At 39.5% G+C, this 23,639-nt stretch overlaps 1 protein-coding gene across 4 annotated transcripts in view; it reads right to left on the bottom strand.

The window, feature by feature from the left end:
- LOC122813774 (sulfotransferase 1 family member D1-like) overlaps positions 1-23,639 on the bottom strand; it is a 506,318-nt gene that overhangs the window by 128,733 nt on the left and 353,946 nt on the right. For all 4 annotated transcript variants that reach the window (XM_044086270.1, XM_044086269.1, XM_044086271.1 and 1 more), the window contains exon 5: positions 6,618-6,712. In XM_044086270.1, coding sequence (XP_043942205.1) covers positions 6,618-6,712 — 95 coding nt within the window. The remainder of the gene's footprint in view (positions 1-6,617; positions 6,713-23,639) is intronic.

Here is a 23,639-nt window from a genome sequence, read left to right as displayed (position 1 = left end):
ATTACATATTAATTAATTAAGAGACCAGTTGTCATAATGGTTAAGGTCTTTGTCTCCCATGCACAAGGTACAAGGTTTAATCCTAACCTCTGGCCAATGCCTTTTTGGAGTTTGTGTGGTCTCCCTGTGTCTCTGAAGTTTCTCCCACCTCTGAAACACATTCTAAGTGTTTCCATCTCAAACTCACCACTGAATGGAGTCATAGGCAGCAGCACAGACTCTACATGGTGCTCTATGGGGGGGGGGGGGTTGTACAGACCAACCAATTTGGGCATCTAACTGTGGTGCATAGTATCCCCAAGATAGGAGAACATGGATAACAGACTATGTGGAGTGGCAGGGCTAGACACTCACAGGTGCAAAATATGGCTCTAGGTGATTCGGTCATGTTGACTAATGTCACCAGTTACCACATTTCAAGTAAATAAATAAAATAAAATAAATACCACATTTCAAGTAAATAAATAAACTAAAGTAAATAAGAGCATTCTATACCAGAAACATTAGGTTAAGTGCCTGTTATGTAACTTAGTATTGTTGATGTGGAAATATAGGTATAGCTGTCTGGAGTGGGTTTTTGCTTTATCGATGGTTCCATTTAGATGATGGACTTGAGTGCTGGAATGTTCATAGCATAGACTATGCAGAGATGACCATTTGGGAGTCTGTAAGACAATGAGTAGAGGGAATCCATCCTCCCACAACCCCTTTTCCCACTTTTGCACATGGGGTCAGGGTGACACTTCAACTGTGACAATCATCTTGAGGCAAGGGAATGGTGGACAGCATAACTTTGCCAGTCTGTTTTCAGTATCAGTATCCTCATGAAGTAAGAAATTACTCAAAAATGTGGTCCCATTCCAGTGACGAGACAGCTGTATGTCCAGGCTAAGTAACTCCCCTCACTGACATTTGGCACTATATGAATATCTGTATTCAGTTAATAGTTTAAGTGGGGGACCCATAAAATGTAATGTAATGATGATGTGAAAAACATGGGAGAAAGGTGCTGGAATAGTGGTACATATGATTTATTAAGTATTAATTAAATTTGAAACCACTGTACCATGTGAGACAGACCACAATGAGAGGCAGGTCACTATTGTAAGAGTAAGACTGCACAGACTGTTTGGTGAGAGACACCACTTACACAAACAAAAGACGACATTAGCTCACATGAGACACTATTACCTCACATATGAGATAATAATAACTTTGAATAACAGATATAAGTACTGTCGCCTCACTGTATTTGTAAGTGTTTGAGGTGGACTTTAGAAGTGGAGTGTTGCCTCTCCAGTTCCTCAGCACATCACATAAAGAATCCCTACACCTGCATCTGTCAGAATCATTCTCCTTATGACCCACATTGCATCTTTTGTTCCTGGGTTTAAGGGTTACTTGCATTACTTCTTTCTTTAATTCACAATCTCCATTCAGACTAGAAGACATTTGTAAAAAAACATGTCAGTAAGAAGATTTTGAAACAGCTTCTAAACAAATGTCTGTATATTCCAGCTATATACATGGGCATAAAATCTCAGGATTCAATAACACTCAAAACGGGGGTGGAGGGTGAAAGTGGTTAAATAATCACTGTCAGGAAATTAGAGGTATAAGGTGACTTGTTGCACAACTGTAAAAACTTTCATAAACACAACTTCATAATTATATCAATGGTAATCAAGTCCAGAAGTACTGACACTAAATGGCCAAGAAAAACAAATTACATATATCAAGTCTGAGATGGCCATATCTTACAATATTCCCTTTTCTCCAAGGTATGATGATCTTGGAGTTGGTATATATAAGTTTGGGGCTTACAAGTGTAAAACAGCAAAAAATGTTCAATATGTGTGTTTTTTTTTTTTTTTTTTTTTTTGCATTTTTGGTCTTTTTTTAATGTGTTTGCACTCAGTGTTACAAGTGCTGGTATTTCAATATGGAGGCATATCAAGTCAGTGGGATTCACTCATGAACAGCTTACTGTATCAGACTTGAGAGGAGAAGGCAAGCAAGAGGGTGAAACAAATATGTATGGTCCTGCCAAATTAAGTTATGCACTGTGTGACTGCTTGAAACAGGCATGAATGCATGCAGGAAATGACTGGTAGCACATTCCTAATGTATGCAGTATAGGCAGCTGCTATCCCAGTGAAATTACTTTACCAGCAACAGGAAAAGGTCAGAGGTCCTGTTGCTGTCAGTAAACAACGTACTCAGCCAGTCACACATGCAATGTCCATTTGCCTACTTGCTTGCTTTCCAAATTTGCAGAAACAGAGATAGGCAGTTGGTCTTCTTTTCAAAGACTCTTATCCCAAAAAGGAAGAATCGGGGCTTCTAGTATCTTTCAAGAGTATCAAGCAGCTACTCACATTAGTTCTCAGCTTCAGGTAGACAATCTTACAGCTAAATAACTTGGATTTTAGAGACTATCTGTGGTAGGAATAAGGATTCATCCTCAGTAATGCAGTCTGTCCCCATCGGCCATTTAATATGTCTGTTTATAGAGAGAAGCCAGAATTTCTAATATTTTTTTGGCCAGTGCAATGACCATCAGAATTTTACCCCAAGAAGGAAGAAGGAAAGATCTTTACGTCATAAACCTCAGGGTAACAGCTAGGTACTTAACAGAAAACCTCACACTGGGGAATTTCTATAAGACCTTCTCACTGATCTTTTGCAGGGAAAAATATCTACCCTCCCAACTGACATAAAAAGGTAAACACAATAGAAAAATAGACGTTTATAGATGAGTAGCATCCATACAGGCCAAAGACATCTTTTAAAACAGGCCAAACACTTCCAGACTGGGGTACAAGCCAAGACTAAGCAACAATCCTTGAAACAGTAAGAAAAGTGCTTCCATTTACCATTATAAGTTGAGTGAACTGAGAATTTCTGACCTACAATAAATAAGAAAATAAAAAACTCTGACACTTAAGTCCTGAATAAGGAAAGAGTCATTCAGAGAAGCCAAACTCTGAGGTCAGGAATGATCTACAACTATACATTCATTAAATCCAAAAGAAATCAGTCTGGGGAAGGTGCCACGGTCAAACGTCACTCTTACATCATCTGGCTACATCCTAATGTTAGAGACAAAACTGGACCATTATCTTATGGTATCAACAAAGTTTTCATGTCCTGAATTAGGAGCTGCCACTTGGGAGAAACAACATGCTTCTGCCATTTCCCAAACTCAGTATTTCTTCTTCTCAACGGGAGATTGGTCTTGTCCCTCTTTCTATTAGTTTAGTTACCACATTACTAGTCTTGTCCCTCTTTCTATTAGTTTAGTTACCACATTTCTAGCAGACTATCTGATCAAGTGCCACATTTTATCCTCTTCAGGTTCTGATGATCAGCAGTGCTTTGTTACTACATCTCCCTCTTCTCACCCATCTGCTGCAACCAAATAATTTATCCCCAGATTACAGTCATAGGTTACTCCCCATTTGTGATCGGTAGAAAATTGCTATATGGTTGTTAGGCTGATGAAGAGGAGAGACAGAGTAATTCCATAATAAGCTATTTGTGAGGCATTCAGTCATTGGCAGGATTTAGAGTTCTGTATTACCTTACTGGATGATGGGGGCTTTTAGTGACATCAGCTGCACCTCAATGTATAACTAGTTTTTGGATCTCCCATTTTGTTCTTAGTTTATCTACATGCACTACTGGTTTTCTCCCCACTTTCTACCATGGCATGATCCAACAGCAATTTAAATATCCTCCTCTCTCTAAAACAGTAGAGCTCATCAAATAGAAAATCTAATCAAATATAGCATAACATAAAATAAAATAAAACAAACATATAAGTTCATTATCAGCAACTTAAGCATTTTGTTCTTCTCTGTGGCTTCTGCCCTGAGATATTAGAAAAACCCATGTTAGTGGCATTACATACTGAATAAAACCTCTGCAGTATCATACTAGCATTAGCCTAGTATCACACCACTGACAGATCTGTCCCGAAGCAATGTTGATTGGAGGTGGACTTCATGTCCTAAAGTCAGTAAAACGTTAATTCTAAAATCCATGACTTTAATATGCAATTCTCTAAGGAACGTTATGTGCTCTAGGGAGTGAATAGATTTCTCATGTCTTCAGTGAGGCATGAGTGATCAAGATCTATCTTGAACCTCAAATTAAGAAACGAGGCACTAACTCCATACGTGGTAGAGATGCCCAAGCCACAGAACAGCACTAGGGGCTAAACACCAAGATGAGGTGGTAGGTCAAACAGCTCTGCATCTCCTTACAATAGACAGTCCAGTGCAGGAACTATATAAGTAGGCATTTCAAAAGGACTGTTAAGATACAGGCTGACCTCAACAGTAGCATAGCTAGGATGGGGCAAAGGGAACAACTACCCTGGGCACAAAATGGTATGGGGTGTGACCTTGATCATTCCATCCTGATCTCTCTTTGAGTGTATACTGGCTTCTAAAAGCCGGCAGTGCATTTGCAGTCAAATCTGGGAACTGTAGCACTCCCCTCTGTGGTCTAAAGTAAGGAGTAATATGTTTTCTATAGTTTAAAGAAAAAAAAAAAGATTTGTTTATCTCTTTCTGTTTTTAACTAAAGTATGAGCACTGTAGTGCTCCATGCAGGGTATAAACTGTAGCAACAGTTTAAAAGAAAAAATGTTTCTTTTTTTAACTTTCAACCTGAGTGTTGTAGTGCTGTAGCACTCCATGCATAGTATTAATTGTAGCAACTCAGTTTGCTACAGGTTCAAAGAAAACAAGATTTGTTTCATTCTTTTTTCTTCTTTTTTTGTTTTTGTTTTTTGTTGTTCTTCAAATGAAGAGCTGTGGAAGCAGGGCGACAGTAAAAATATTAGCCCTAAGTGTTATAGAAGCTAGCAGGACACCCTCAAGCCTCAAGCCAGATATCTTGCCTGCCAGTAGGGGCAGTTGCGGTGATGCAGTGGTTAGCATTGTTGTCTCACAGCAACAGTTTCTCTGGTTTGATTCTCAGCTGGGGTGCCTTCTGTGTGGAGTCTGCATGTCCTCCCTGTGTTTGTGTGGGTTTCCTCCAGTTTCCTCTCACATTCTAAAGACATGCAGTATGTGGATTAGACACTCTAAATTGGCCATAGATGTGAGGGAAGGTATGGATGAACTACTGTGACAGGGCTAGCCACCTGGTGGTGTAAACCTTGGTTCAAGATGATTGTCACTGTTGAAGTAACACCTTGACCCCATGTGCAAAAGGGGTTGAGAATGGATGGAATAGGGGACAGTAGTCCTGAGTCTTTTGACTACCACCAATTGCACTCATTTCAGTGGAAGGTGGAAACAACATCCCTTTTTAGCTTTGACCCAGGACTGGGACCAAAAAGTGATAGCTAGGGCATAGCTTCCTTGCAACATCTCTCATGGCTCATGTACCCAGATGAATACAAATGCAGCAATAAGTATTCAGTGAAAGAGGGATCATCTGAAAAGAAGCTGGGCTCTGTTGCCAAATCATTAGGCTTGGATTAAAACAAGTTCTAGTACTCAAGTTCAAATCCCACTCCTGCGATTTGGGCATGTTCATGGGTTCATAGGTAGATACTAGGTTATCAGCCCTAGGGCCTATACAAGCCTAGCCAAAAAGGCACCCTGGCTTTCATCACCCAAGAAAATTATTTTCCTGTGCCCCTGTCTAGCAGAGCCACAGAGGTGATCCCTGGGGTGAATTTCCTATTTCCCATGATAATGAATCAGCCTTCTTACTGTGCTCTACAGCTAGTCTAGCAAGACAGCTTTTATTTCTTAAACAGAGTTTCCTCCTCACTCATTTCTGCCATCAAGAAGCTAGGATTATGTGCTTGCAACTTCTGCTGACAAGCATGGATATCTCCTCCCTCATTTATTAACTTACTTTCTTTTTTCTCCCTTAACATTAGCATAGAAAGCATACAATATACCATCTCCTGCACTGTCCTTTAATATCAGCTGTCTTATAAAGAAACTAGCACAGTCACTCTCTAGGCAAGAAAACTTGCCCTCTTATAGCCTCCCCTATTTGGCCAGCTCCACTATGTCAACAGTAGAGTTATCTCTCAAATTTTAGTCATACAAGACATTAAAAATGGGGTGTTTTTGTGAAATCAACTGCAGTTCCTCATATCGAAACTGCTAATAACTAAAATGCATGGAATTTATGGAATGGATCGAGTTTGCTCAAGTGCACAAAAGAACTAAAATACTCAAATGTGGCCCAGTTTTATTCAAATGGCAATCATACAAAGCAAAAAAATATATTTTTTGCAAGAGGCAAGCCCTCCTTGCACCCTGTATATTTATATGTGTGAGGGTGTAACTCTTGCGGTTGCTCTTAGTGAAAAGTGATTACTTCCAAAATAAAAGTGATTCTCAGAGTGAATCAAATTGCAGGACATTTGGGCCCATCCATTTCAGTACTATGTGTAGTAAAATGTATACATGGGAGCAGTATACCAATCTTTCAAAACTGAGCATCAGTGAAATGAGCTATCAGGTACTAATGTAGGAATATGTAGGAAAGCAGGACATATCATGGCTAACAAAACAGTGCCATCACCTGTTCCAGAAACCTAATTATGAGAGATTGTCTCAGCTGCACAAGAAATAAACTACCTTTTTCATATCTTCATAAAACATGTACAGCATCCGATGCCGGTCCTTGTTTTCCCACCAGTTTCTCACATGATCATACCACGATCCAAACGATACTGAAAAAAAGGCATAAAAAATAAATCAGGGCAATGATCATATCCTGTAATATACACTGGGTTTACAACACGAATCAAGAAAGGAATCCAGCACATTACAAGCAAGCAGGCATATTTGCTGCTGTACATTTATTTAGCAAGTTGTTACTGACCAAATAAAGCTCATCCACTAATATACTCTCTTCCTTTGGTACAATAAGAGCTTTAAAAGCTTTAAGACCTTTACTGTTGCTATGTGTCTTGGTCATATTCACAGTATATACAAGCAGAAATTACTTACCTGAAATTACAGTCTGTGGCATGCAGTAAAAACAAAATGTGAACTCCAGCAAAGCTAGAACTTCCACTGAGTGACCTCCCAAACCTCTTGTATCAGAGGCACATGGGATATATGCAAATGATCCTTATAAACATCAGGTGTTTCAGCTAACTGGCGATTCTGAATGCCCATGACTTGTTTTGTCATTTTAATAGACAATTTCAGGCCAACAAAGCCAAACTCCACTAGCTGTGGATATGCATATTTTGGCCTTGTTATGTCCTCATCAGCACAGCACAAGTAGAGTGTTTGACTACGCATTAGAAACACAGGGCTGTTATACCCAACTGATATCCATTGTCATTAAGGTCACTGGAAAAATAACCCAAATAACAATCTAAAACAATAAGTGAGAAGGTCACTAAAAAACCAATCAATAAAAACAAAATGAAAACTCCAGCAAATCTAGAACTTGACTGAGTGACCTCCCAAACCTCTTGTATCAGAGGCACATGGGATATATGCAAATGATCCCTATGAACATCAGGTGTTTCAGCTAATTGGCGATTCTGAATGCCCATGACTTGTTTCATCATTTTAATGGACAATTTCAGTCATGGGTATTCAGAATTGTCAATTAGCTGAAACACCTGATGTTCATAAGGATCATCTGCATATATCCCACGTGCCTCTGATACAAGAGGTTTGGGAGGTCACTCAGTGGAAGTTGTAGCTTTGCTGGAGTTTTCATTTTGTTTTTACTGATTGCTTTTTCAGTGACTTTCTCACTTATTGTTTTAGTCTGTGGCATGCAGGAAACTCATCTTCATTGGGTTATTACCTAGTAGTAACTCCAAAAGTAATTAGGATACATTGCCTGACTATGGGGAATTGTTTATTATTTACATATTTATTTATTTAACATTTGTTTACTGGGAAATTCTGACTGGATGAGAGCCCATTTTGAAAAGAGGCCCCGGGGAGAAAGAATCCAGATGCATGTCTTTGGAATGTGGGAGGAAACCGGAGAACCCGGAGGAAACCCATGTGAACACAGGCAGGACATGCAGACTCAGCACAGAAGGCATCCCAGCTGAGAATCTTAGGAAGTTTGCCAGACGAATATAATTTGCAAATAAGCCTGATGGAAGTGCCAGTGATTTATGCTCCTAGAAAATCCTCTCTAGTAATCAGAAGTATAGATGATGAGGAACTGAAGGATATATAAGCCTTAGGTGTCATTAAAAAGCAACTATGGGCAACAAAATGGCTGAAGAGCATATTTACTGTTGCAAAGAAAGATATTATTCACATTTGTATTGCTGTGCAAGATCTGACTGGAGTGAATAAAAAGATTGCTGCTGGCAGCTGAAGTGTGGTCTGAAGAATACAAAGCGCTAAATTTTCTCATTATTAAATACAAACCTGAGTTTCTGGCAGATAAGGCTAAACTAACACAGGCTGAAACTGTGTACATTTGATACCTCTTCAACAAACTACAGTCATTAGACTTCCACTTTATACTTCATCAGCACTATAGATGTTTAAAATAGCTGTTACTCAACTAACAGAAGGTTTGAAAGGTGCTGTAAGCCTAACTGATGACTGGTTAGTGTAGTTACACACAACGATAACATATGATACAGCTGAACAGACAAAATAATTTCAAGCTAAATAAGAGCAAATATAAGCTAAGAGAAACAGTCTGAAATACATAGATCATATTATGATATTAGAGGGATTGAAACTTGATCCAGAAACAAACAATCTGAGAAACTGTGTAAATGCCACGGACAGTGGAAAAGATTACCAGGTATAGTATAATATCTTGTAAAGTTTGTACCTAACAGTCTGAAATATCTACGCCTCTAGTATTGTTTTTAGAAAAATGCATAGCCTGGAAATTGTGTTGGAACACAAAAAAGTTTTGAAATGTTCACAAAATAAGTTACTAATACTCAACATTAAGATATCATGATGTGAAGGAGCCAGTTATGCTGAAAGTAGATGCCAGTCAGTAGGATAATGATCCTGTTGTGATCTTACAAAGGAAGAGAATTTACAGAGGCACAAAAGAGATATGTGCAAATAGTGATGAACCATTGGCAATAGTACAAGTGTGAAACATTTTAGGAATATGTTTGGGGGAAAAGATGAGGTAGAAAGATAAAACATATTCATAAAGTCCATTTAGAGTGAACAGGCAAGGAGATATACATAAAGGATATGATCTTTAGAACATATTTACCAGAAAAATATGAAGAACTAATAGAAGTACAAAAAATTATTTGAGTCATTCTGCAATTACCAGCTGCAGACTAAAAATGTAAAATGATTTCTGAAGTCTAACACTGATTTGAAAATACAGCTACTGAAAGACATTGTAGTAAAAAGGGGTCCCTATTAAATTGCTGAATGTTTCAAAGTTAGAATGTCATATGGTCGACACCATATGATCGAAGTTTGAAAAGTTTGAAGGTGAAAGGCAATGGCTCCGTATGGGCAGAATGGGAAAATTTCCCTTTTCTGCACTGAAGTGCGGTCTCGGAGTTGGTATATTTAAGTAAGAGGGTGAGTGGGGCTTGCCCCCCTGCTCAGAGCGTTAAGGTAAGTTTTTTTTTTTTTTTTACTTTTTTATTATATATTCAAGGTTTCAAGTTTCGCTCATATGTTGTCGAACATAAGAGGTTTGAAATTTTGAAGCTTCGAATATATAATATAGACCCAGTAAAAAGCTATCCTGAGCTAACATGATCATTAAGATAGGAATAAAGTCTTATTTTTGCTAAGGGAAATATGTTGTGCTGAAGGCTTGATGTTCAAAGTTGACAGCATATTAGTCCCTAGTCACCTTTGAAGGCCTATGCTCGAGCAGATATACATATCACATCTGGATATAGTAAAGAAGAAAGAAGTATCAAGATATATAACTTACTGGTCAGGAACGTCAACACAGATAGAAAAAGAAATATACCGTTTACAATGCCTACCATAATAACAATCCAAAGGAGTAATCATAGCATACTCAGTTCCAGATCATTCATGGAATCCAATAGGCACTAGTTTGTTCCATTCTAAGAAGCCACATAAGTCATATATCTGGATTATTATTCCAAATTCCCTGAAATAATCAGAGTAACAGGCACAATAGATGAAATTAATGAATTAAAGTCCACAGTTTCAAGAGGGCTAACTGACATTCTCATATCTGACAGTAGAATGCAAAACAGAAGTCAGAATTCAAAAGATTTCTGCATGAGTGCAAATTCAAATATAATATCTTGCTCATTATAATGTATACCCAGAAAGAATTATCCAAACAGTGAAGGATCTTATGAGAAAAAGCTGTAGCAGAAGCTATGGGGACTGTTATTTCATAGTTCTGTAATACCTGAATATTCCACTTTAGGGACTTAGTCTTTCACCAGCTAAACTGTTAATGGGTAGAACAGTAAAAAATGGATTGCCTTCTTCATCTACATTGCTGATACCTGAAAATCATCACAAAGTGAAGGAAATTTTGGAAAGAAATTGAAAGAGACAAAAATACTTCAGTAATAAAAATTGCAAAAGACTGACAGCCTTACAAACTGAGACAAACATAAATTTGAAAAGCTATTAGATTTTGCTCTCTCTCTCTCTTCTTCTTCTTTCAGCTTTTCCCGGTTAGGGGTCGCCACAGTGGATCACCTGTCTGCTCATGATTGGCAGTTTTACAGTGTCGAGTTGCCAGCCCAGCGCCCAACCTTCCACAGAAGGCACACACACACACACTCACACCTATGGCCAATTTAGAGTGTCCAGTCCACCTGCAACATGTCTTTGGGATGTGGGAGGAAACCAAAGCACCTGGAGGAAACCCACGCAACCACAGGAGGACATGCAGACTCCGCACAGAAGGCACCCCAGCCTATTGTTCGGAGGGTTGAGGGTATACGTGCAAAAGTTTAAAATCCCGACTGGATTTTTTATCCCCTCTGAAATGTCGAAACGTAGCTTGCCTTTGTGGTTTTAAGCATCGATGTTTACAACTGCATTGGAGATTGCACTACAGTGGGGAATGTTAAATTTATCTTTTTCCTCACTGTAGTACAATATCGGAATTGGAATATATGATTAGCAAGGGGTGTGGGGGGCTGGGGGTGCAGGGAGGCTTGCCCCCCTGCAAAACATTTGTAGGATATCCCCAGATGTCAAGATAAGTTGGGTAATGTTGATAATGTTGAATTTGACTTATCAGCATTATCACATTTGTTGTTGTGAGGGAACAATGCTTATCATAATTTTGATTTTATATATATATATATATATATATATATATATATATATATATATACACACACACACACACACACACACACACACACACACACACACACACAGGGTCTATATCAATTTGTCGAAGGTTCACTTCCGCGAACCTTTCTTCATTGACCCAAAACCAACAAACATTCAGTTCCATGAATGTTCAGGTCGGAAAAAATATTTCACCAGGGAAAGAAAGCACTTGGCCAACAATACACCGGAACACGCACCGCAGTATGTCAAATCCACCCAAGTGGGGGGCTCCCCACCACACCCCCCCAACTATATATACTAACATTGCACTATAGTGGGGAAAAGGGCAAATTTGTGCTATTGGGCAACTGCTTCCTTTCCCTACTTAAATCATTTGCTTATGTGAATGTTCATGAAACTGAATGTTCGGTGGTTTCAGGTCAATGAAGAAAGGTTCGCGGAAGTGAACCTTCAACAAATTGATATATATACACACACACACACACACACATATATATATATATATATGTGTATATATATATATATATATATATATATATATATATATATATATATATATATATATATATATATATATATATATATATATATATATGATAAGGATTTCTCTTCATTTTTGCCATAGCATGGAAAGTATTATTTCTTTGTGGTTTGATATCATTGACGTTGCTCTCTGTCAACTGTCATGGAAAGTATTTCTATAGGAAGATGAGTTTGAATTATTAACCCTTTGTGGGGATGTGTATGTGGTGATGTCATATTATTTGGCCATATTATAGGTTGGAAACAGGAGTATAGTTGCTGCTGCTACCTAGGGGTGATGAGAGGCTGTGCCAGTATGGTTGGTACAGGTTGAAATGCTGCAGCATATAACAGTAACAGTAACAGAAATTGAGTCAAAATATGTATGAAACACAAAGGATGGTGACAGAGGTGGTGAGGAAAGAGACATAAATGAAATTGCATTCTTAACTATGTTGATACTTGTAAAGTAAAATAACCTTTTAATAGTAGGACTTGCACAGGTATGCCATCAACCTATTTCTCTAAGTGTTATATTTGGGGGGAGCCTTAGTCAAAAGCCATCCTCATACATAGTCTGACATAAGAGCATACTAACTTTAGAAGCTATATGTCACGACAGCACATCTCTGCATGTGGTCAATGATGCTATTTCAGCTTGACAACAATACCAATGTATAGATACAAGAGAAACAAAATGATCACACAATAAAAATGACAAGCACAGGTGATAGACATGGGACTGATTTATGTATTTTATATTGTGAAATGCCAAGACAACTAATAATTATGGATATGGCATATTTGGATCTTGCAGTGGTGCACTGATAATACTGGGATGACACATATACTCTGCCATGAAAAATATTTAAAGGGGGAGATTAAATCTACAGCCATCTTAACAATCTCAATACACACAGACTTAACTAGATGAGCTGGTTGTCTGCCTATGAGGGGGGGGGATGTCATGCACAGGCACACTTCCAACACTGCACAGTCATACAAATTTCATTACAGTATGACAGCACTGACAGATGTGGTACTTCTGTATAAAATTTATACAGAATTATTTTTAATGGCTATAACTCCTACTATGTAAACAGACACATTTTCCACAATGGCAGATATACTTACCCTGGTGCTCTCTTAGGCACTCTTGTCTGCTTTGTACATCTCCCTGTTCCTTTCAATCTCTGTAGAGGCTAGAGACATAAACAGGGTATAATGTCATGGATGGTGGCATGCATTAATAGGTTATTTGTATACCTAAAAGATGGTATGCTTACAGTACTGAGGTGGTAATTGCACCCTAAATTCTGCCTCCCATTGGCTAAGAAGGTCAGGCTTATGCTGACTCAAGTCACCATAGTGATGAGAGCACCGTTTCCACATGCATGGGATGCCAGTAGCACAGGTGAGAGCCTTGGACAAACTGTTCCGTGAATTAACCTTACACTGTGACCTGGTACAGCTCTTCTGCAGGAACCTCCATCTGCAATGTTATGGAAGATGTCCAGAAAAATCTTGGACTGCACCTCAACCACATTTGTGCTTTAAAAGGAGCACTATCCTCAACTTTTCTAGCCATAACTGTCTCACATTCAAAGATCTCCAGAAAATGGCAGAACATTGGCACCCAAAACATTTCCTGTGTGTCTCAGCCTTCATGCAAAGATGGGAACCAATGGGCTCCACATTTGCCCAATGGATGGTAAACTAATAAAAATAGGCATTGTTTAATTATGGTCCCGATGGCACTTTAAGGTGTGAAACACAGCAATGCTCTATACAGCTGTTTGCTGCTGAGAAGACATGCTCAATAGCAACTCCATCTTCAGATGGTTAATTATGGGATAACAATTCTCTCCATCCTATCGTAACTGACTTCTCAAGTGTGCGTATAATTTTCTGCAGGTGCTTAGGCATGTGCAAAGCATCATTTAGTAATCTTTACAATGTCTGCCAGTTTTATTCATCATGCAAACTGAGTGACTGAAAAACAATAATGAAATGAGCCCTATTTAGCATAACCATCATCTCCAAAGGGGTGAGTCTACAATATAAGTAGAACTAGTACAAAGCCTCATTATACTACAGAAGAAAACTGCACTGAGAAGGGTTTGAATCCCTCAAGCTGATTTTAAAAGCTTTTAATTTCAAGTCAGATATTCTGCCACTTCTTATGTAGTTAATTAATTTCTATAATGTTTTCCTTAACTGTTCATAGGCCTTAATGCCTGTGAGGGATGTCACTTTGTAAATTTAAGATGTCTTGAGCAAAGCTGTCTTGGGGAGGTACATTGTAAATGTATTGCAAGAAGCAGACTGTAAACATTTGTTAAGGCTAATGTTAGACACCCCTCATGTACTCATATTCTGAGAAATGCTCGTAACTGTTTTACTCTTGTGTGCTTTTCAGGTATTAATTAAACATACAGCCTTATTTAAATTGTTATTGTATCGATCAATATTGTGTCAATATTGTTGAAATACTGTGACATAAATGGAACATGCTACAAGGACAGATATGTGACTCAAAGGGTCCCCATGTTATGGAATAAGTTCCCCATCCACGTGAAGCAGAGTTCATCCCTAACCTTATTCAAATGAAACCTTGATCACTGGATAGGAAATACAAATTCAGCTCCCTGCCTGGCTCCCATGTCTCTGACCGACAGAGGCTGTCACAGTAAGTAAAATATTTGTCAATTAATATCCCCCCACAAACCCCTTAGCTACCTACTTGCTAACATACCCCTCCTAATAGACACCCAAGGTACATGGGAGGACAAATTGGGTTGGGGTGCATGGCTAGGCTTATAAATGCCCTAGTGGTCATTAGCCCAGTAACAACCTATGCACCTTTGAACCAATAAGGTTGTTTTTACTTTCACTATTGTAATCTTTTTGTGAGAAATATGTGGTCAGTCGAAATACCATGCTTGACATTAACATAAAGATTGTGGGTAAACACATATAACTGTCAGGCTGGCATTGAATATGATATGAAAGATACGAATATTGTACAGATTTTTTATAGCCGTGTGAGAACAAGACTATTAATTCCTGTGTTTTACATGCCAACAGAGCAATGCCTAAGAAAAAGGGACCTAAAAAATCTGCAGGATCTGAAGGGCCATGAGGTGGTATTACAGACCCTCTAGCTCCATGGCTGACAGCTATTCCATAACCATGCTGCTGACCAGTCCTTCCATGACCATGTTTTGGAATGATATAGTCACTCATGTAAATGTGATGGGTGGTCATGACCACAACTATGACATGGTCCATCACTGTGCCATGGATAAATTCAATGCTGCCACCCACTCAGTAGAGGCTGTGGCATCGGAACTGATGGTAATTCAAGGTGGCCATTAACCAAGCTACTTCCTACAGACAAGAGGCGTTTCTGGCCTCTTTGAAAGGCAGCATCACCTCCACAGGGTTCCACAGTGCAATGTTGGATCTTGGGGCCAAGAAGGACAGGCTCCGGAGAGTTTCAAATGATGATGCTCCAAGCATGTAATCAGATTTCATATTATCAAAAACTGCAAACTATCCTTAGCAAGTTGTTACTTTAATGTTCTTTAAATCTGTCTAAGATATGGTATATAGGTACATCTGAGATCCAAGTTCCACTTCTATCTGCATGAGGTACAGCCAGGGGTATTAATTGTAATTATAGTTTCATATTTGTAAAGCTATAATTTGCATACTTATTTCTGGTGCTGGATGCTACTTACACTGTCTATATTGTTTGCTTTGTTGTATACACAGATGCATTTTTATCCAGCACCAACACTGTGAAACTGCTCTTGTCTAATCTTGGAGGTTCTGCAGCCTCTGATATTAATAGCAAGAATGAGTTGGCACAGTTACAGGATACATACTGTGTGTTAGATATAAGGGATGTGAACGCTGCATCCCCTACTCAGAGTATGGAGGTTCTGTGCCTGCAGTTACCCAGGAGGAACAACCATCTGAAACAGGTTGGACAGGCTGATGGGGAAAGTCCAGATGAGGTAAGTGTGGTTGCCCCCATCAGGGTTGTCTCCATCTGCCCCTAGCACTCATAAGCAGAGTGAATTTTACCGGGGATGGTTGGTAATGGTGTTTGTTAGTGGTATGGTTACTATCCTTCCCCCTGAGGAAGTATACCTGTCCCGCCAAACCATTCTGTTGATGTTGCAGAAAAGGTTTAGATCCCTAGACTGAGTATTTCTGATGTCATTTGACTTGCTGATGTGCAGTAAATTTATCACTAAATGGTCAGAGGATGCCTTGTATGTCATGCACATGTCACCTCTTAGGAGTCTGTACAATGCCAAGTATGGTGACAGAGCTTTGAGTCAGTCCATATAGGACATGCTGTTTAGGCCCTGTATCCTTTCAGTAAGAGATCTCTGCACATTACACATACACTTGTGTACATAAGGTTTCCCTTTAGAATCTCGAACTACTGAAATCCCAAATTTCAGTAGCCCGAGACCAGAAAGGCAAAATTGTAGAATACCGAAACCCTAGAAGCACGAAATTCAAAATCCCAAAGTTCGGAGATTTTGAATTAGCGGTTTTGGTGTAGCAGTGTGTGTGTGGGTGGTTGGAGATGTAGGTAAGTGTTTGTGTTTTATGGGTTTTGGGTAGGGGCTTTAGTGTGTGTTTGTGTGTTTTGGTAGTGTGATGTGTGTGTGCGAGGAGAATGCAGCTTGTGTGGTGACGTTTTTGCATGTTTGTCTGTGTAGTGCAACCTCGGAGTTAGTATATTTAAGTAGAGGGGGTGTGGGGGGTGCAGGAGGGGCTTGACTCCTGCTTGTATGTAGGGTAGGTGTTTGTGTATGTGTAGGGACGTGTATGTTTGTGTTTGTGTCTGCAGTATGTTTACCGTAGAAGTCACGATTTTAAATTTCATGTTTCTGGGGTTTCGAGTTTATGGATTTTTGGCTTCATGGTCTCAAGATACTGAAATTTGGGATTTCAGTATTTTGAGATTATGAAGTGAAACCGTACATACATGTGCACATTAGCACCCCCATCCCAAGAAAGGTCTCATAATACACATAAAAACACTTTTTGTTCTACTACACCTCGCGCATTCACACACACACACACACACACACACACACACACACACACACACACACACACACACACACACACATGCACTTCCCTGTGAAAGACATGTACTTCTGTACTCCCACCCTCCCATGCAAATGATGATAACTGCGCCTGCCCATTTTGCATTGTTACTTGGCTTACCTATGTCTGAAGCACAGCGCGGTCAGTTTATTTATTTATTTGTAGTTAGTAACATTTGTTTACTAGGAAGGTCTGATTGGGCACATTTGCCCTTTTTCAGCAGTGGCCCAGGAAGAAAAGCTAATTGAAAGTTAAGTGAGTTTACAAAGAGATGAATTAATACAGGAAATGGAAAAAGAAGTATTACATAGATACATACAAAATAATAATGAGGCGTATACCCATGGTGAAGATGGACTTTATAATGAGTACAGTCACTGCAGCAAGCTAGAGATGTTAAAATCACAGCATGACTATTAGGTAGCCAGATTAGCATTAGATCGAAGTAAAGTTGAGCTATAGATATATATATATATATATATATATATATATATATATATATATATATATATATATATATATATATATAAATATATATATATATATATATATATATATATATATATATATATACATACATATGGATTCACTTTATAATCTTGAAATACTGAAATATCGAATTTCAGTATTTCGATACTATAAAGCTGAAAAACCAAAAAAATTGAAAACCAAAACCTCGAAACCCAAAACCGCGACCATTACAGCACACATACAAACACAAGTACACCTACCTCCACACAACAACACAAACACACACACACACACACCTGGACCCCCACACTCCCCTACTTATATATACTAACTCTGAGGTCACACTAAACACCAACACACACAAAACCAACCAACATGCATCCCACACCCCCCCTCGCACAAACACACATCACACAGATACAAACACCACCACTCTCAACACTGACACACTCACACTCTCACCTACATACCCTAACCGACACCCAACACTCCCAAACACACAAACCTTCCCCAAAACCCTTAAAAACACCACACTTACCTAACGTGCTGTCATTACCATGGGTTTGACATTTCCGAGTTCAATTTCTGCAGTTTCGCGCATCTGCAGATTCGACACTTTGGTCTCAAGATACTGAAATTCGACATTTCAGTATTTCGAGATTCCAAAGTGTTTCCATATATATATATATATATATATATATATATATATATATATATATATATACGTATTCTTTTTTATAAAGAAAATATTGCTTGATGTGAGAATGCGTACAACAGTCCCCAGACTTTTTTCTATTAATATATGCTATGGAAACTCTACTTTTTAAGTAAAATAAATAAATAAATAAACTTACAAAAACCGGAGACTTCAAAACAACAAGAGAGACAGGACAGATACAAATTCAAGGATAATCAGATATTTTATACAAAACTGAAGAAACATACCTGATTATAGTTTCATAGTTTCATAGTATAGTACTAGGCTATCTGCCCTGGGGCATTTGTCAGCCTAGCCATAGTGATGTGGTTTTGCCACCCCATGAAATGGTACAAAAAATGTACAGAATAAATTTTGAATACTGTGCCTCTGTCTAGTAGTGACACAATGAAGGTCCCCTTATATAATAGAATTAGTTTACTGTGCCCCTGTCTAGCAGTGACACAGATGTGACCCCTGGGGTAAACGTACGATCTCCCATCCACTCATCAAGTTTTCTCTTGAAGAGAGTCAGTGAGGGGCTCTGCCTAATACGAACTGGGATCTTGTTGAAAAGCATGGGAAGCCTCTGGGTTATGAATCTATCCCTCCAACATGTCCTATTCATACCTGTGCCGAGGTTTAAGTCTTTAGCTCTCGTGGTCCTGATGGATTTGGATTTTTTGAAGTGGAGCATGTCCATCACATCCTGATTGCACATGGCCTTGTACGTCAGGCAGAGATCACCTCTGAGCAGGCGGTATGCTACTGAACAGAGCTGAAGTTTCTTTAGTCTGGCAGAATAAGACATATGTTGGAGACCCTTGATCCTCTTGGTGAGGTACTTTTGTGGTCTCTCCAGCTGTTGCAAATGCCGGGTGAGGTACATACCAAATGGGACATTGTACTCAATCATGGGTCTGATGAGGGAGGAATATAGGGGTACAATGACATCCTTGGATCTGGATGTGAATCCCTTCATGATGAGGTGTGCAAGGTAGAATGATTTTCTAACCACTTTGGCAACGTGGGTGTCAAATGAGAGGTCGCTGTCGACTTGGGTCCCTAGGTCTCTGATTACTTTTTCTGTACTCAGTGGGTTGCTGTCTATGTGATAATTTGTGGGTACTTTGTTTTTCCCAAAGGGGATGACTATACATTTTTTGGCATTTAGTTTAAGGCTGTGACTCCGGCACCAGTTGTCTGTTTCTGTGAGCCCTTTTTGTAGGATGTGTGTGTCTGCTGGTGTATCGACTATGGCGCCTAGTTTGCAGTCATCTGCAAACTTTGTCAGCCACAGCCCTCCCATGTTTGCTTTAACATCTGAGAAATAAATGCTGAACAAGAGGGGTCCCAGGACAGATCCTTGTGGGACACCACTTGTGACTGGCTTTGAGTCTGACATTGCTCCAGCGATTTTAACTTTATGGGTTCTGTCCTTTAGCCAGTTTGCAACCCATCTAGTGACATAAGGGTTTACTTTTAAGCTGTTGAGCTTATCTATGATGCCTGAGTGGGGTATTGTGTCGAAGGCCTTAGCCAAGTCCAGGTATGCTGTATGGACTGCTTTGCCCTCATCAATGGCTCTAGTGACTGTTTCAAAAAGGTCAACCAGGTTTAAAAGGCAGGATCTGCCCTTTACAAAGCTGAACTGGGTGGGGTCAAGTGTCTGTAGGTCCCCTATGTCTCTGTTTATGAGTTCCATAATGATTCTTTCCATAGCTTTGCAGACCAGGCTGGTTAAGCTTATGGGCGGTAGTTTCCAGGGTCTGTAGAGGCACCCCTTGTGGAGTGGGACCACTGTTGCTGTACGCCAGTGTTCAGGTACATATCCCGAAGTAAGGCTAAGGTTAAATAGCATTTTTATGTGTGGGTTTAGCTCCTCTTGGAGTTCACGTAACATGCAACCCGGGATACCGTCAGGTCCCATTGATGCTGTGTTTTTTGATTTGTTTAGGGCGGTTCTCACTTGGACATCTGAGATGACAGGGAGATTACATTTAGCTGGGATAAGTATTTCTTCTTTTGGGGGTGAAGGAGGGGAGAAATTTGCACTGAACCGGTCAGCCAGAATGTTGGCAATATCTGTGGGTTCAGTGTATTTTTTGTTGTTGTGAACCAACTCTGAGCATATCTGAGGGTTTCCACCCAGGTTTCTAACATAGCTGAAGAAGGCTTTGTGGTTATCTTTAGTGTCCTTAGCAATTTTTCTCTCAAAGTTGGCCTTGGATGTTTTTATGAGAGAATGTAGTTTTCTGCTAATGTTGATCAGAGATGTCTTCCCTTCATGGGATTTTGCTCTGACATGCAGTAGCTTCCTTCTTTTGTTATACAATTTGTTTATGGCTGAGGTCCACCAGACAGGGCGCTTACCTTTGGTGGAGAGGGACTTGGATTTGTTTGAGATTGCATGATCCATGCATTCTTGGAGATGTCCATAGAAAGCATTTGTGAAGGATTTGGCATTGTGGGATGTGGTATCCACTGGCACAGTGGGCTTAAAGGATACCATCTCAGTCTTAAGAAGAGTGAAGTCTGCTTTTGAGAAGTTTTTCACTGTGGTCTTTTGTGCTGGGGGTGGAGGTGGGATATGTATATCCAGGGTGATTAGTTTGTGGTCAGATCTCACTAGTGAGGGGTATACTTCCGGTGTGGAGCATTTTGTCCCCATGTTTGTGATGATCAGGTCTAGTATATTATCTCCCCTAGTGGGAGAGGTGACTAGTTGTTCCAGTGCATTTGAATTTATGAATTCCAGGAACCTTTGGGCTAGGGTATTAGGGCTAGAATAATGTACCCAATCTATGTTTGGGTAGTTGAAGTCTCCCAGTATGATGGTATTTTGAGATACATTCATATCCTCCAATGTCTTCAGGAAGGCTGAGTGGGGTTCTTGAGATTGGGAGGGTGGTCTGTAACATGCTACCAGTTGTATAGCAGTTTTGCCTATGGTTAGTTGCACCTGTATGGTCTCTGATGCTTCATGTGTTGCTACTAACCTTTTATTATATTTTCTCTGTCCCATATCTCCGGTATGTTGAAAGTCTCCTGATTTTTTTTTAATTAAAAACTAAAAAAAAAAGCAATGGAGATATTCCTTTCTCTGTTTCTTCTGTTACACAGCACTGATGTACTGCACAAGTGTGGGAACAAAAATCCTATATGCATGCACAGCACATCAAGAGAGTCTCAAGATACCATGGAAAAACATGGGAGAGCAGCACACCACCCTTATACAAGGACATTATTTAAGAAAAGTAAGTGACTTTTTTCTTAAATAATGTCATTGTATAATAATTTACCCACAGTTGGCATTGTTTGGTCACTTGGGCTTCCCCCAATTGTCCAAACCATGCCAACCATGGGTTAATCCAGCCAGCATTACCCAGTCCCAGCAGTGTGATTTTCCTATAATATAGCACACACGGTCAGTATATTTGCCCATGTGGCAAGGTCATGCTGCAGGGCATAACTAAATAAATCTGGATAGTGAAAGTATAACTTCAGCACCCCAAACACATGCTCTATAATAGTTCTTGTTTGTGATAGTGCATGGTTGTGTTCCTAGTCAGTTTATGTGGATTTCTTATGGGTGTCATGAGCCAGGGTTCTACACCATATCCAGCATCACCCACAAGATGACCCTGTGGGAAGTTACTCCTTGCAAATTGTTCATAAATGTCACAGGTGTCCCATATATGTAAGTTGTGAACACAGACTGGGTGGCCTATACACACACACACACACACACACACACACACACACACACACACACACACACACACACACACACACACACACACACACACACACACACACACACACACACACACATGTTGTAGATGATACCCTGTGCATTACAGACTATATGATAGTTGATGGGAGTGATGGCATTTGCTGTTTATCTATCTTTTTCCCAGTTCACCAGATGGGGTCTTTATTTCAAAGTGGGTAGAGTCTATGGTGCTCAGAACTTCAGGGGAAATGGGATGTGTCATATAATTCACACATTGTGTTTTCCCTCTCCTGTGGGATATGAGAAAACCACATTTGCTACCCAACTTGCTGCAGCATAGTATTGAGGAACTGATGGTGTATTCCCAATTCAGGTGTCTGAGATACCCCCACTGTGTTTCCAGTAAGTCACTGAGAGGTCCCTGTAGCTAATATACTTAAAGCCACACATACTCTAGTATTAACTGGGACAGATACTCCATGACTTCCATGAGACTGCAGATGATACTGGCATATGCCTGTGATTTCCTGCACGATGTTCCTCTCTGCACTGTATCAATCCACTATGTCAGCATCAGGGAGGCTGTGAAATGTTAAGTGAGGTTGGATGTCCTGGCTCCTCCAGGGGGATGTCATGCACCATCAGCTGTAGCAGCTGCTAGAAAACCCTCTTGCAAATGCATATTTACAGTAGCTGCAGCATCCCCTAACATGGTAAACAACTTGACTCTGCCTGAGCAAGAGCACATGACTGTGTACATGCCTAAAGTGGGCACAGCATCAGCTTGCAGCATTTAAAGGTTTCTGAGTTGTCCCACCATGCTTTTTGTCACATGCATGTGGCTCTTTGTTTTACAGTCATTAGAATATAACACTGCTGACTATGTTATTTCAGCTGGCCAGGTCACTTTGTTGGGTTTGTTGAATCACACTGACTCTGCATATAGCTGCTCATCACACAAATTCACTTACCATGATGAAACAAAGTTTTCTAAATTCAGCCATTAATTTACAACTTATCTTTATAAAAAGTAAGTCTCTACTACTGCTGCAGTTAACACAGAAAAGTGGTAGCCTGCTGCACTAATTTAGGAAGTAGTAACCTGCCGCACTAATAAACACTGATGGTTCAGACTTTCACGTCACTGCAGGAGTTTTCAGGCCCAAGAAACTTTTCAGGGGCAAGTGGTTATCAACAAAACAAAATGCAAAAATATATTTTTTGGCTTGAAAAAAAACCTGAATAAACTTTTGTTGCATATGTTCAGGAGATTACAACCAAATCCAAGACTTTGTGAAATGAATTATGCAGCAATACATAAAGCACAAGTACCTGGACATAAAACATCTCAATAACCTGAAGATCAAATACAGTTATTTTCACTAAACCTTAAGCTCTCCAGAACTATGAGCAGAAAATCTACTGCATTTTGTCACTGCTGTTATTTAAGCTAAAAGGAGTTATCATGTTAAATCACTGAAGTTTCTGGAGGTAAAAGGATGTATTAACAACTTTTCTTTAACACAAATTAATATTATGTCCAGAAATGTCTCTCTCTCTTTTTTTTTTTTTAAATCTACCACCTTAAACACAGTTAAATTTTTAGATGGAAAATGTAACATTTCCTCACTTATTTCAGAACTGCAAAGACTCACGGATATCATCAACAAATGACTGAATTATCTGCAAAAATAAAACAAGCATATTTTAAATTAAGTCAAGCACAAATATCAGATCTTTTTGCAGAGCGGCTACACCCTGGTGTACCTCAATGTGCTGTGCCCTCACACCCCCGGAAAACCTCAAT

Source organism: Protopterus annectens, chromosome 10.part0 (genome assembly GCF_019279795.1).
Source record: "Protopterus annectens isolate FY-2018-M chromosome 10.part0, PAN1.0, whole genome shotgun sequence".
Lineage (NCBI taxonomy): Eukaryota > Metazoa > Chordata > Ceratodontiformes > Protopteridae > Protopterus > Protopterus annectens.
This window is presented reverse-complemented; position numbering and strand designations above follow the sequence as displayed.